Below are 14,408 nucleotides of genomic sequence, written 5' to 3'. Positions count from 1 at the left end.
GGAGAGGTGGAAGAGAGGATGCTGTGGGAGCCCTTGGTCAACGGGTAAATAAATTTTATTTCATCTGTCTAAAAATCACAGGTTATCAGTTTATTTTAGGGTTGTGCATTGGATTCAGAAGAATTCAAGCTAAAATTTGATGCCTCAGTAGTACAGTCTTTGCTTCAGGTTGCACGTTTTCAGGTTGTGGCCCACGGCAACCCGGAAGTACCAGAAAGGGTTACTTCCTGGTTTTGCCATTCGTGGGTTGCGTTATTTTCAGGTTGCAAACAGGCCTCCGCAACCTGAAAATAACAGGATCCCGTTCGCAACCAGAGGTACCACTGTATTGTAAGCTTACCTGGGTAATGACAGGGCCTGTGCAAGTCTGCACCAGTTAAAGCAGGGGCCCTAAATCACTTCATATTGACTCAGTGATACAGACCTTTTAAAAATGCTGCAGACAAATGTCTACTAAAACTGAAGCTATGCTTCTATGCTTACCACACAAGGAAAATGCCAAATTGTGACGTGAAGGGGCAACAGGTACACTACAAAATTGAAATTTAGCTCGCCAAGCTTAGGAAAGATGTCAGTATAGAATGGGATAGCTTCTTCACAAAAGACAGGTCTAGCTTGTAATCATAAAGCAAACCCATTTAGTTATTCCTATGCCAAAATCCGTTTTTATAAGGTGTATCCCACCTACTTGCCTGCAGAGTTCGAAATTAGCAGGGCACCAGGCACATTTTGCACATACAGATTCTCCATTTGCGAGCACCTCAGAAAGTTTAGGTGCCATTTTTTGCGCCTGGCTGACACTCAAGGATTACTGAAATGTATGTGCTTTGAAGCCTTGAAGTATATGTTAAGGATAGACAATCCTTAACTCCTTAAGAAGTTTAACAATAAAGAGTAGTGTTTGGAAAACTGAAGTATAGTACCAATATTTTTATTTCAACACCAAATTAAACATATATTAACAATTTCCTGCTAAAAATGTGATATTAACAATATGTCTCTTATGCTTATCAAAATAATAAATAAAAAGTGTTGCCGACCCCCACCCCACCCCCTGACATTCTGTTTTGGCACCCAAAACCCAGGTCTCAGAAGCCATTTGGCTCCTAGCTTTTCTATCCTAGCTTCTAACACTGCTTGCCTGTAATTTAGCAAGCATTATCCACTCTACAAGGGATGCGGGTGGTGCTGTGGGTTAAACCACAGAGCCTAGGACTTGCTGATCAGAAGGCCGGTGGTTCAAATCCCCGCGACGAGGTGAGCTCCTGTTGCTCAGTCCCTGCTCCTGCCTACCTAGCAGTTCGAAAGCATGTCAAAGTTCAAGTAGATAAATAGGTACCGCTCCAGCAGGAAGGTAAACAGCGTTTCCGTGTGCCGCTCTAGTTCACCAGAAGCGGCTTACTCATGCTGGCCACATGACCCAGAAGCTGTATACTGGCTCCCTCGGGGTCACAACTGGACCTAATGGTCAGGGATCCCTTTACCTTTACTATCCACTCTACAGGGACCTAGTATGCCTACAGAATTTGTTAACTTCTGTCAAAAGAAAGAAAGTTAAGTGTCTCTCTTTTTTTGCCCATTAATGAATGCAGGGGAGAAACAAGAGCTTCTTGAACCAAGGCTGGGTGTTTCCTATAGTATCAAATCTTGCGGTCTAAATGTGCATGCAGACACACACAACATACACACACCAAAGAGACCGGATTCAGTCAAGTATGGTAAAGAAAGAAAATTCTACTAATTTGAAAAGGCATTTACAGCCAAATGAGTTTATAACCGACACTTGCACAATTCTGGGTGCAATCCACATCCTATTGAAAGCAAAACAGAACTACCATTGTTTCCAATTACACAAATTGCATTTTTTGTTACAAATAAAAACATTGTATAAAAACAGCCTTGCAGAGCAGACTGCCAAATTTAACAACAACATGTAGGTGTCACTATAAAAACGCTATCCAAAAACTTAAGGGGAGTCATTTTTACACTCAAAAGTATGTCCATTTCTAATCAGCACTCTTGTTATCTAATATACCACAACAGAGGATATGTGCAGCATTATCACAGAAGAAAGCACATTAGCCCAAAGATGCAGTCTCATCTTGAACCTGAATTCTTGTTTAACAATGGCTGCACTCACACATAACAATAAGCCAAGAACTGTGGCTAAACAACCCATGTTGTATGTGCCCAGTTACTTCTGTTTCACTCCATGCTTCCTGCGAGTGCAAAACCCGAGAAAAGGAGAGTTAGCATTATATCCAAACCCAGGATCGTTAAACCTTGGTTTAAAATTGACTTAAGTTTGGTTCAAGATACTTGGTTTACAGACCTGGCTTGTTAGGAGAAACAACCCACGATCCCAGGTTTGGAAGTAATGCTAAGTTATCCCTTCCTAGTTTGTTTATTTGCTCATGCAAAAGAAGAAACTAAGTGACAGCAATCAGCCTGCATGCACTAGCATAAACCTCCTGCACAGTATGGTGTATAAGCCAAGGTTTTTAGTTTACAATTATATGTTAAAGCGTGTTCTCCTTCATGGAGAGCACGTGTTGCGGTGGGGGCCGCCAGGACACTCCAAAGTTGGGGGGCGGACTAATTGATCGTTGGCCACTGATACGATTGGGGCTTCCCTTGTTGTTGGGAAGAAGTTAATGTTGCCATTTTTTGATTGACAGCCAGAAATAGTAAAACTCCTTGCACGAGGCTAGGGCTCCCTCTTTTCGCCCGTGCATCAGATTGCCCGTCCCTCCCTCCCTAGAATAGGGTTGTTCGCTTTGACCTTGCTATGCCTGTCATGGGGTCATCTGCTTTGGAGCTGGTAGGAATTTTGTCCATCTGGCTAATTGGCTGGGACCATTTGGTTTTTGCCTACTGCGTAGCAAATCGTCACAACTTGTAAGGTTCGCGGTTAGGCATTGGTTTATGGTTTGGTTGGTTGAGGGGCATGGATTGGCTGTGCCTGCCCCTCCAATGCTGCTGCTGCAAAGGATTCCGTTAAAGGAATTGGGGGCTAACTCTTGCTTGTCCACTCTGTCAAGGGGGCTCGGGCCATAGCAATGAGCTCCTGGTTGCATTTGGGGTGAGGGCAGGTTCCCTGCTCCGCGTAACCCCCAAGTGTATTCCCCCATTCTGACTTTTGCATCGTGCGGAATGTCAGTCTGTCCCCCATGGTGGGGGCAGATAGTCGCAACCAATGCCTACGCAACCACTCACAAATTTGTATTTTAATAAAGTTGTGGCCAAAATTATGCCAAAAATCTTAAACAATACTTCTGTGTGATGTGTGAGTTATTGGGGTGGACCTGGGGACCTCGACACGCAAATGTGGCCACTGAATCACTGGCACTTGAAGGTGTTCACCCTTATGTGCCTGCTCTTTTCCATGACTCCTCTCTAGTTTCACACTTTGCTGGAGATAAAGCCTCCCCCAATTAGACCCAAATCTGAAGTCTAAAGTTAAATAATCCATTTGATCTTGCATACCTAAGCTCCTGTTTGTGCTTCTCAGCCTGCCATCTCTTGTGACCTACCTCCTGTTATGCCTTTTACTCTTTCCACAGTTCCTGCTCCCAGTCCTTCTGAATAATCTACCCAGCTGTGACCTACTATCAGTTGTGATGTTGGTTCTTCTTTTGCATGTACGGTATAAACTGACTGCACTGTCTCTCTTCTGACTCCTGAGGTCTGGTTCCTCTTTATGCTTTGTGCCTTAGACTTTTTTCACAGTTCCTGATCCCTCTCTTGTCTGGCTCTCATTCCATGGCTCCTCAAAACCTGCTGTTTGTAGACTCTGCATTCTGCAGAGCTCTAATTCTGCAGCAACAAGCTTATCAGGTGTAAACCCAATGAAAACACCCATCCCTACAACAAAGTGCTCACAACTGCAGCACTCTGTACTCATTCCCATAGGCATTTAGACCAAAAGTGTAATTCCCATAGGCATTTAGGCCAAAAGTGTAAGGGATAGTCTCTTCTGGTCTTAAATGGCCCAAGAGGCAGATGAGCTATTTCAGATTCCAAGAAAGACTGCAGAAGCAGCAGGAGGGGACAAGTGAGAGAAATGCAATAGAAAACATCCACGTACTCCTCCAGAGAACAAGGAAACGAAACATTTCACAGTCCTTATCATGTCTATCTACTCAGGCAATGTGAATAACCCTGCACACCTGTGCAGTCCCATCCTGATTAATGAAACTTAAGAAGTCAAATCTATACTCAAGTACATATTATTATTATTATTGCTGACATTTATTTATATAGCACCATCAATGCACATGGCGCTTTATACAATTAAAGTGAGAAATTCTGGAGCTCAAAATAGGTATACGTACTCAAAACTGCCTTCCATCAGCATTTGCCAATGCTGCTTATACCTTTTATACTCTTAAGCCTCAACAATTTACCCTCACATGATTTACGATGAAATGCTACATATGTGCAAGTCTCTCTAAATCCATGTGTCACAGGCATGACTGAGTTTAGGAATTAATATTGCAGAGACCACTGTGCAAACAGATCAACTAGCCCAGGGCTTTATATAGTCCAGAATTCAACTGCATCATAAAGCTAAATACCCTGAATATGTGCACAAGCAGAGAGCATGTAACAAAACTAAGTTGGAACAGCGGATCGTATAGAAGTCTACTTGAGCACTCAGAATTCATTAGTGCATCAGATCAGCACTATATCTCTGGATAGCTTGAGTTATACAGCACACAGTATGATCTTATGTGTATTTACTTGGAAGTTAAATTGCATGGATTAAATTGGGTTTACTTCCAGATATGTATGCATGAGACGGGGCCTTAGATACACTTTGCAGTGTAGGCTGAAGCTCCCAACCAACCACAACTGCAGTGGCTCCTGCATCTGAATTAATAAAAATTTTGGGTGTATTGGGAATGTTTTCCAAAACAGAGCCAAATATTTCTATCACCTAATTAACCAAAGTGATTTCAGAAATTTTGGGAACTGGTGTTGTCAGCATGTCCAAAAAGATGGAATAAACCTCATGATGCCTCTAACCAGAACAAAAAAGAAAATACAGGGTCTCTCTTAATACGTAAGTTGCGCAAAAGGAACTGGCTATCTTAAAGCAAATTTCCATGCTAGCACCCCTCTCCTTTCCTTATCTAGAAGAAAATGTTTATATCCTACTCCATTTACTCCTCAGTGTTAGGACACCATCAGATGCCATGCTTAGTCTCCATGTCCTAGGCTGCCATCACATAAACAAAGAGGGTTAGTTACTTTAGAGGAAGGGGATACTTATTTATTTACTGTTCACATGCTTTGCATGTGTAAGTACATTCCCCACAAGAAGAACCAATTCAAATGGAATAACTATTCAGGTGAAGATTGCTCTGGTTTCCCTTTTTAAGGTGTCATCTCACATTATTTCTGCAGCTCTACAAAAGTCTCCCACAATTTCAAATTCCTTTACTTAACATGCTGTCTCTGAAGATTGGAGCACTAAAGGAATGACAGCTGTTCCTCACTACTGTCCTGTTGCACAGTCACTTTGCTTCTAGGCCCCCTGGGGAAATAGCAGCTACTACAGGAAGAGGGGGGCCCTAAGCTGTTTCTTCTCCACGGATGTCTAGCTCCCCCCAACAGGTTTATTGGTACACATGAAAGCAATAATAGAAGTTTGGGAGTGAAGTTTTCCCAAGTAAAGCTTTCCTGAAATATAAAGGAAATAGTATTTTGATTTTCCCACAGCATATTCATAGTATTTAATTTCCATAGAGAGATCCAAGCCTTATTGCAAATAACTTTGAGGACCCTGATGCAGACCCAAACAATGATATAACAAAACAGACATTTGCAGCTATTTTTCAGATAATGTAAATTATATGTGCATTTACTTGGGAGCAAACCCCACTGAACTAAATGGGATATACTCTAAGAAAACATGCACAGAATCAGGCTTTCTGGTGCTTTTTCAGAATCAAATTACACACCTCGTGCAACTATGATTTAAAAGCAAAACAAATACTGTACACTAATCAATATTAGTCTCACATGAGTACTTTTGTACTGTAACTCCTCCTATGTCTCCCTATTCCACTTTCAATTTCTTACTTCCTATTTCCCATTCTCAGACTATGTCTTAAAGATTTTGCAAACTCATAACCACATCAACAGAAGAAAAAGCTGGGTTAGCTGCATGTGTGGGAAACTGAATAAGAGCACAGATGCCGCAGTCTCTCACTTTCATTAAAAACTGAGACTTACTATAAATATAGATATCAATTTCAGTTTACAGAGTACAGAGGATTCCACAAACAATATACTGTAGGGTGCACGTAAACTAAGGTTTTTCTGCAATCCAATAGTCATGCTGAAAGGGGATGGGGCACATCTGCACCACTTTGTAATAGGTCACCATCTGCGGCCCATTTCCTGGTTGCTCACATGAAATCTCATACCTCTAAAGACGCATAAGCTTTTGTGAAATGAGAGGGGAGCTGAAGTTTCACATTGCCCCTTGACTTGGACAATGTCCCATCCCTCCTCTTTCTCTAGCACATGCATCTATTCACCCAGACACCTTGACCCCTTTTTCAATGCACCGAATCAAACACATAAGTGCACAGTTGCAATTCTAAAAATTTGGCATTTGCTGTAACAAATAATAGTAAGCCCAGACCTGAAATTCTGGAAAAGTACATGCATGCACACTGGAAACATAAAAAGATTAGTTCCAAGGTGTCACCCTTCGGGTGGAAGAGAATTCCTGAAGATTTTCATGATAGACAAGTTCACATGAAGGAATGACAGTTTATTCCATTCTCCATTGCTTCTTCTGACTAGTCACAAACTATGTAGCCCTGCAGCCACCTCTCACAAACAGGATTAAAAAACAATCTGGATCAGCTGGATCTTTTGTACTATCATGTATGTACTCACATACTCTAAGTTACGACCGCAACAGTAACATATTCCAGACGTAAAGGAAACTCATACAGATCATCAGAGACAAGCAGAGACACACTGTGCTCATTATAGCAAGCAAAACAGCAACACAGCCACTCAGCTGGGCACCAGCCAACTGCTCTCCCTCCACTAATCCAAACAAATCTACCATCAAAGGATAAGTCAGTCCACAGTGCCCCTTTCCTCCCCTCCCCCAACACTCTCCTACCACAAACAGGAAGTCTCCTCATCCAGCAGACACCATCCAGCCAAAGGACGCTCCAGCAGAGGCAGTCGGGAGGAAAGGGGCAGTCACATGACAGCTAACTCTCTCCCTTTGACAAACACGTTTTCTGGCTTCTTACCTAGGTTTAGGAGACAGGAGGAGGAGCAAGGCTTTTCGAGGACGTGCCAAAAAGTGCAAAGGGATACCGACTTAGCAGGCAGGGGCAATTTTGCTAAAAGCAAAAAAGCGCACGTTGCCCATACTCTATTAAGCTCACGTCGAAGTGTTTTGATACTGCTCCGAATCTTTCCCTTCCTGCCTACTTTCACTACTAAGGGCGGAGGAAGGAAGGAAGGGCAGGCATTCACACAGGATGAGGAAGTAACGAGTTGGGCGACACACGCAACTTACTCGTTCACACACAAGGATAGCATACCTTTGCTGGCCACCCCCCTCCAAAAGCACATGCCCGGCCGCCCCCAGCATCTTTGGAGGGGGGTCCACCCATCTCCCTTTTCCTAAAAAGGGCCCGCCTCCTTGAGTTTTAAGCATCCACGAACACAGCCAGCAACAGAGTTAACAGGAGGCAGGGGGAAGGGGGGAAGGCGACCCACTCCTGCAAGCAAGGAGGGGAAAGACGTGGATGGCGCACTCCATAAAGTGGTGACTTGTGACGCGTGTGTGAGAGACAGAGAAGAGACATACGGGGGAGGGGGAGGAAAAAGAGACGCCTCCGAAAGCAGCCCCCCGGCCCCCTCTCTCTCTCTTTACCCCCCACCCCACCCCACCACCTCCCAAGAGGGGTTGGCCGAAGCAGGCCCGTCTCACTCACCTTGATGCACTGCGACATTGCAGCCATGCCCGTCGCAGTAAACCAGCGGATTCTCGGCCCAGCCCCTCTCGTCGGAGCAAACGCAGCAGCCGCCGATCATCTCCTTCATACTATTGGAGAACTCACCCTCCAGTGACACAGGCAGCAACAACGGCTCGCTAGAGACCATCTAAGGGTTAAAAACACCGTCAGCACGACACCCCCCGGCACCGGAGAGACCCCGGCCGCCGCCGCCGCCGCCTCAGTCCTTGCCCCGCAGCACTCCGCCTTCAGTCGCTCAGCCACCGCCGCCGCCAGTACCGCCTCCATAGCAGGGACGTGGGACCCATGGCCGCTGGTGGCAGCGGCGGCGGCGGCAGCAGCAGCAACAGCAACAGCCGAGCGGCGGATAAGGGGCTCCTTCCAAGTTCCTCGCTGGGCGCCGGCTCGGCCGGGCAGGTACCCAGTCCGTCTTGGGAGATCTCCAGCAAGGAATTAAGGGTTTGCTGGCAGCGGCAACAGTCCTGCGAGCCGCACGGACTAGGGGGGGGGGGGCGGAGAGAGAGAGAGGGAGAGAGAGACAGCAACGCGAAAAAGGCAACAGAAGCAGGGGCCTGCTGCACGCAGGCGCACTGCAACGCCTCCTCGGCGAAGGCCCCGCGACGCGGCAGCAGCAGCAGCAGCCTTCGCTCTCTCGCTTTTCCTCCTCCTTTTCCCCCGCGGTGGCTCATGGGCCGACAGCGGAACACGAGCTCGCTGGGCGAAGTTCTGCGTCGCGCGCTGCCCTGCTGGCTCTCAACCGTTTTGTTTTGTTTTTTGAGCGGGTGCCCAGTCAGAGCGTGCGCGCGACGGGGGCGGTAGAGGTGGGGGATGGGTGTCCCCTGGGGCGGAGGGCCAAGTGACAAATATACACTCCCGCTGCCGGGCTCCTCCTGCCTTGAGGGACTCGTGCTCGCTCTTGTGCGTGTGTGCGTGGTGCTAGTGCCAGACTAGGCCCGGCCCGAGCCGTGCGCCTCCTCTCTTACACGTGTTAACTTATCATTACAACGATGGCATCACACACTCTTCTGCTCCCGAGGGATCCCAAGCGCCGCGCGCGCGTTTTTCGTCAGTCTCTATTTCCCTCAGGCCGCTGTGACACCTTGAGGAGCAGCGGGATTTATACTTTCCCGCTCCTCGCTCCGTCACACGCACCGCATCCTCTCGTGTGTTTACGAGGCCAGGCAGCTGAAACAGCTGGGCAGAGTCAAAAGCCTGAGTGAAACAAAAACGATTGCGATCACCTAGCCTGGCCCTAGAAATTTGATCAGTTTGGGATGGCGGGGGGGGGCGTGTGCACGCACACATGCGACCTGCATTTCTTCTGCAACAGGCTCTTCTTTTGCATTTCAAGGGATGTTGAATTCCGTTTCTCTATTCTTGGCTGATGCGGCGGGATTCCTCTCCCACCCTGATGATCCCAAACTCCTGGAACAGGAATTCCTTTCAGGGGCACTTCCTTCCTGCTTTAAGGGTCCCCAGCCTCAATTTCGGATTGCTAGCTAATCCTTCTTCCAAAATTCCCCCTCTTAACTTGTTTGAATGTGCTGCATTTCCAATATATATCGTGTCTATGAACAAAGGGCACCGTGGCATCTAAAAATACTATTTTATGGCGACAAACTTTCCCAAGTACCGTACTCTCTGGAATTCTTTGTTTTTATAGAAACAGCGTCTTAATCTCTCTGTGTGCACATACATACTACTTAGTCAAACTCTATTACCCTAGGTGCTATAAAACACGGGTAATATAGCTATATCCCTTTGGAATTCGGTTTCTCTTGCATCACTTTAGGTGCAAGGGCAGAACTGATACATTTCCACTTTTCTGTTTGGCTAACCTAGAGACCACTGCACAAATCCTGCAGAAATGCTCCTGTTCTCCTTACCTTCATCCTGGCCTCGCCATATCTTTTAGTACCATGCATGCAGAGGTCTTTCTGCATGGCTGTTGTTAAAACTAGAATTGAGAATAGACAACACAACCAGGGAAAAGACAGGCTGCCTTTAGAAATATGCACATCCCCCTAAACTTGGATGTTTTTGTTATCTAGATTAATTTAAAAGGACATGTTTTCCAGATTTTGATCAATTATTGTTGGTTTGCTTTTATATATTTCAAAAAGCAGAGTAAAAAACGAGATGGTTCAGGTTATCAGAATCCCAAGCTTTTCAATTATCCACTGTAAGCAGGTAGGACTGTAGCAGAAGGAACTAATTGTGGCTACTGTTAAGACTGAAAGGAGATTAAATGCAGCTTTGCAAAATTCTCCTCCTCCACTAGCCCCAGGGCTGCTACTTTTGTGAAGGAGAAGGTGAAGGGAAAGCCTTCCAAGTAAAATACCATTGATTTTTCCCTATTATCATGCTAAAGTGACTTTATGCATAGACTGGTAAAATTGTATGATTTTGCAAGACTGCATTATTGCCTGACATGAAGACAATTTAAATCAAGTGTACAGTATTAAACTATCTGTATTGTCCTAAGTGTGTGTGTGTGTGTGTGTGTGTGTGTGTGTGTGTGTGTTTTAGAAGTTGTGAAATAAAGAACAGTTTAACACATCTGCAGATATGTGGGCTTGTGAAGAGCTGCTGTTTAAAGAGAGAGGAGATGTGCTGAACTATTGTCCTTTGGGATATCAGAGCCTGCAGTTTATGAGAGGGATATCTTGGGTCAGTTTTTGCTGTCCTTGAAAGTCTGAAGTGAAATTTTCTAGATAGAGGAGGAAGGACAGGGAAAGGGAGTGATGAGTGTCATTTCCTACAGAAGGCATAGCTGAGCACTTCGATTAACATAACAGGGTCATTGGGGTGTTTGTGATCTGCCAAATATTCATCTGTATGCTGCATGGCAATATCCCCCCAAAGTCCAGTTTTAGCATTTTGAGACAAAAACTTTTGACATACCATACAAAAATGCTTCACAAAGTGCCTGTATTTCCATGTGCCTGCTACAGCAAAGAAAAAAATATGTAGAATGGAGAGTGATATTTAAAATCCTAGAGCCCAAGTACAAAAACATGTATTGCCTTTCATTCACGTGTATTATCTTTCAGTCCTTCAAAGATATGGAAATTAGAAGTATATTGTGTAATTTATTAATTTCATTATGTTCTGAAAGCTACATTATTACTTAAATAAAAGTATTTAAAGAATTAGATTCCACTTTAATAACTGTGTTCCTATCAAGCCAAACTACTGTTTTAACTAATTCAGACTTTAAAACCATACATGCTTACTTGGAAGTAAGCCCTACTAAACACAGTGGGACTTACTGTAAGAAAAAAAAAATATAGGATTGCACTGTCAACTCCATTGACCCATTTACACCTAAATGATTCAAAAATTAGCCTGTTCCTATGCATATTTACTCACGAGTAAGCCTCGCTGTATTAAATGGGCCTTCCTTGAAAATGTAGATAGGGTTGCAGCTTTAATTGAGTTGTGGATCTGAGTGAAGAGTATTTCAAAGCTATTTTTGCTTATTTCAGGAAAATGATATCTAAGTTCTAAAAAGTATTCCCAGTGATATTGTTAACCCCAGCATTAGAACTGTGGCCTAAATTGAACTCTAGTTTGTAGCTACCTTACAGACTAATTTAATTCTTGTTTCTTCATTGCCCTCTTCATTGGAAATTTACCATACACATTATATGCCTTTTAATGGAGACCAAACAAAATGTTTTATTTAAACATAAATCATTCCTCATATTTATTCTTTTTTAATGGAGACCAAAAGAACTAAATAGATACCAACCACTTCACTACAAAGTAGACTGAGTGACTGAAGCAGCATTATTCAACAAGTCAGCCTGCATCTACTAGGAACTATTGTGGGAGACTGAATAAATACAGATAGGTGCACTGACAGATGGAGTTGGACTTTAAGGTAGCAAAGGGAGGGTGAATGTCAGGGATGCTGAGGACTTGGAACTTTCAGAATTAAGTAGCACCAAGGTTCTGTTGTTTAGCAAAGCATACAATGGACAAGAAACCTAAGGGGTACAGTACTCTGGAAAAGTACATTGTAATAAAATTGCTGCCTATGTTTCCTTCCAGTTTGTAAAAGCTTTGGACGTATTTTTTATTTTGAACACTATTAAACTTCATATAGTTCTACAGTTCATTTTTCACATTCAGTATCATTTAAAATTTGGCCCTTCCTAGAATGTAAAGCAATGTCAATTGAAAATCATGCTAAAAATCAAACTAAAATGTGTATGTTAGAAATGTATTTTGTAAAATCTTTGCATGCATTTTAAACAAATCTCTTTTTATTTAAGTATATATGCTGTATATTAACAGAATGATCAACATAAAACTTTGATTTTGGCACAAAACCCCCCAGGGTAAATTGTATTGCACTAATATTAAACTTTATTTTAAATTGATTGGACTAACTTTAGTTTCATTTAAGGAATTGAAATATATAGACTGAAAGAGGGACTATGATGCTATTTTAAAACATTGCAGGGAACTTGATGACAAAATGTAGATAGCCTCTTGGTGGTTTTGTAAAACAATGCATTTGGAAAGAACCATTGAAATGCAAAATAGGAAGAGAAAGGCTTTACGACAATGTACTACACACATAGTAAGCCATTAACATCCATATGATATGAATGTGGAAACCTTTTGCATCCTATTCCTAAGCACACTACTTGAGGCAAGTTTGAAATCAATGAGATTTACTTTCAAGTTACGGTTTTTAAGTTGGGGTGTTAGGGTGTGTTTTCAGGAATAGATGTAAAGGCTGATGATAGGGGGAAATGTTTTTGAATTCACAGCTTTTTCAGACCCAGAGATAGAAATATGCCTATTAGAAAAGGAAAACAGGCAAAGATTGAATTTTCAAAGATTGAAAATTGGTTTTTTAAAAGATACAATGTAGACAATGTAGACAACAAATCAATCCACATATTTTAAAGGTACATGTAATTTTCTACTATTTTATAACTTTATTTGTTTTAAGCTGCAATCCTATGCACACTTACCTGGGAGTAGGTGGCATTGAACTCCATTGGATGTACTTCTAGGGCTTCACGTTATTTGCTATTATTTTCAATGGGAAATACTTTTAAATGTTAGGGGTGGAAAGTAACGTACAAAAACGTTTTCAGCACTTTTAACGTCCTGTATCACCTAAATATTTAAAAATATTTTAAAAACAAGTAGCATCAACCTAAAATTCCAATTTCCTGAAATGCCCTTTATGTTTTGCATGTGGCAATAATTCTAAACATGGATTCAGTAACACATCCTGGGCTTGTTGAGCAAAAGAGCCTGTATTACTTAATCACCTCTTTGTCACAATTAAATCAGGTGTAATTTTCTTATTACTCAATAAGAACGAGCATGTGAGGTAAAACAGATATATAAAAGCAAAACCAAAAAAAACTCTTCAAACCCAAACATGTCTTTTTCATCCTATATTGAAAACAATTAGGAGGGAAGGAGGGATAAATGGAGGAGGAATAGAAGAGTTGTGTCAGGGCTGTTTGTTTTTGAGGAGTGAGGTTAGGAATAGATGCTTGCCTAAAGCCCTTAAGAACATGTTAAGATTTTAAAACTGAATCTTTGTCCAAACTTAAATTTTATACTTTACCCCAGCACAAAAAGCTATAATATTCATAAAATAATGTGCCTTTTAAAAGTTCTGAGAAAAAACTTAATAGACATTAAGTATCTTCTTATTTGTGTTTATTTTTGTAAAAGCACACTTTCTTTACCTTCTTTGCTTGCTGAACTTGAATATAGCATTAATTTAAATGTTAATGATGCTATTTGTTTAATCCTAGGAAATGAAAGCATAATGGTCAGTCCACAGTGTGGAGTGCGACACTTGTGATTTGACCCATACACACTACTGCTATACAGTATTTAAAACTATAAGCTATAGTGGTCTGAATTCAGCAAATTATTTGCCCTTGCTCAGTTATGAAGAGCATAACATTTTGTCCATTTTTTTTACTCCCTGTGTTAATCCTGTTGTGTTCAGTGCTTCAGTCCTAAAATCTACTTTCCAATTGGTTTAAACAGAACTTACTTTAAACAAAATGTGCTTGTAGAGTTTCTGAGTAAAGCTACACCAGTAAAAACATATATATTTTTATTTTGTGTGTGCGTGCATGTACACATAACCGCAGGAATATTTTGCAGCAATACAAATACCAGCTTATATGCAGTTCACCTTTCATCTGCATTTTTTAATGTATTTACACATTTTCCAATTTGTACATACAAGTTTTAAAGTCAGTTGTGTGCTGACCAAACTACCTATTAATGTAAGTATAACTTTGACTGTTAAAACTGTGATGGCATTGTTTGAATCTTTCTCAGAATCTAGCCAGTAAAACCACTAATTTAACTGGGAAGTTGTTTTTAAAGCATCCATTATATTGTTTTAAATTG

At 42.3% G+C, this 14,408-nt stretch overlaps 1 protein-coding gene across 6 annotated transcripts in view; it reads right to left on the bottom strand.

Annotated features, from left to right (window-relative positions):
• The window catches only part of MLLT10 (MLLT10 histone lysine methyltransferase DOT1L cofactor), a 116,653-nt gene extending 107,937 nt beyond the window's left edge, over positions 1–8,716 (bottom strand). The window contains exons 1-2 of one of the 6 annotated variants that reach the window (XM_082193619.1): positions 7,980–8,117; positions 7,151–7,286 (exon numbers count right to left, since the gene is read on the bottom strand). In XM_082193619.1, the coding sequence (XP_082049745.1) occupies positions 7,151–7,172 (22 nt within the window). In that variant the 5' untranslated portion in view covers positions 7,173–7,286; positions 7,980–8,117. Of the gene's footprint in view, positions 1–7,150; positions 7,287–7,979 lie in introns of all 6 variants that reach the window. The other 5 variants (XM_082193616.1, XM_082193615.1, XM_082193618.1 and 2 more) reach the window with 5 other exon arrangements.
• Between the last annotated feature and the right edge of the window lie 5,692 nt (positions 8,717–14,408).

The sequence above is a fragment of the Podarcis vaucheri genome (assembly GCF_965113315.1).
Source record: "Podarcis vaucheri genome assembly, chromosome: 12".
Lineage (NCBI taxonomy): Eukaryota > Metazoa > Chordata > Lepidosauria > Squamata > Lacertidae > Podarcis > Podarcis vaucheri.
This window is presented reverse-complemented; position numbering and strand designations above follow the sequence as displayed.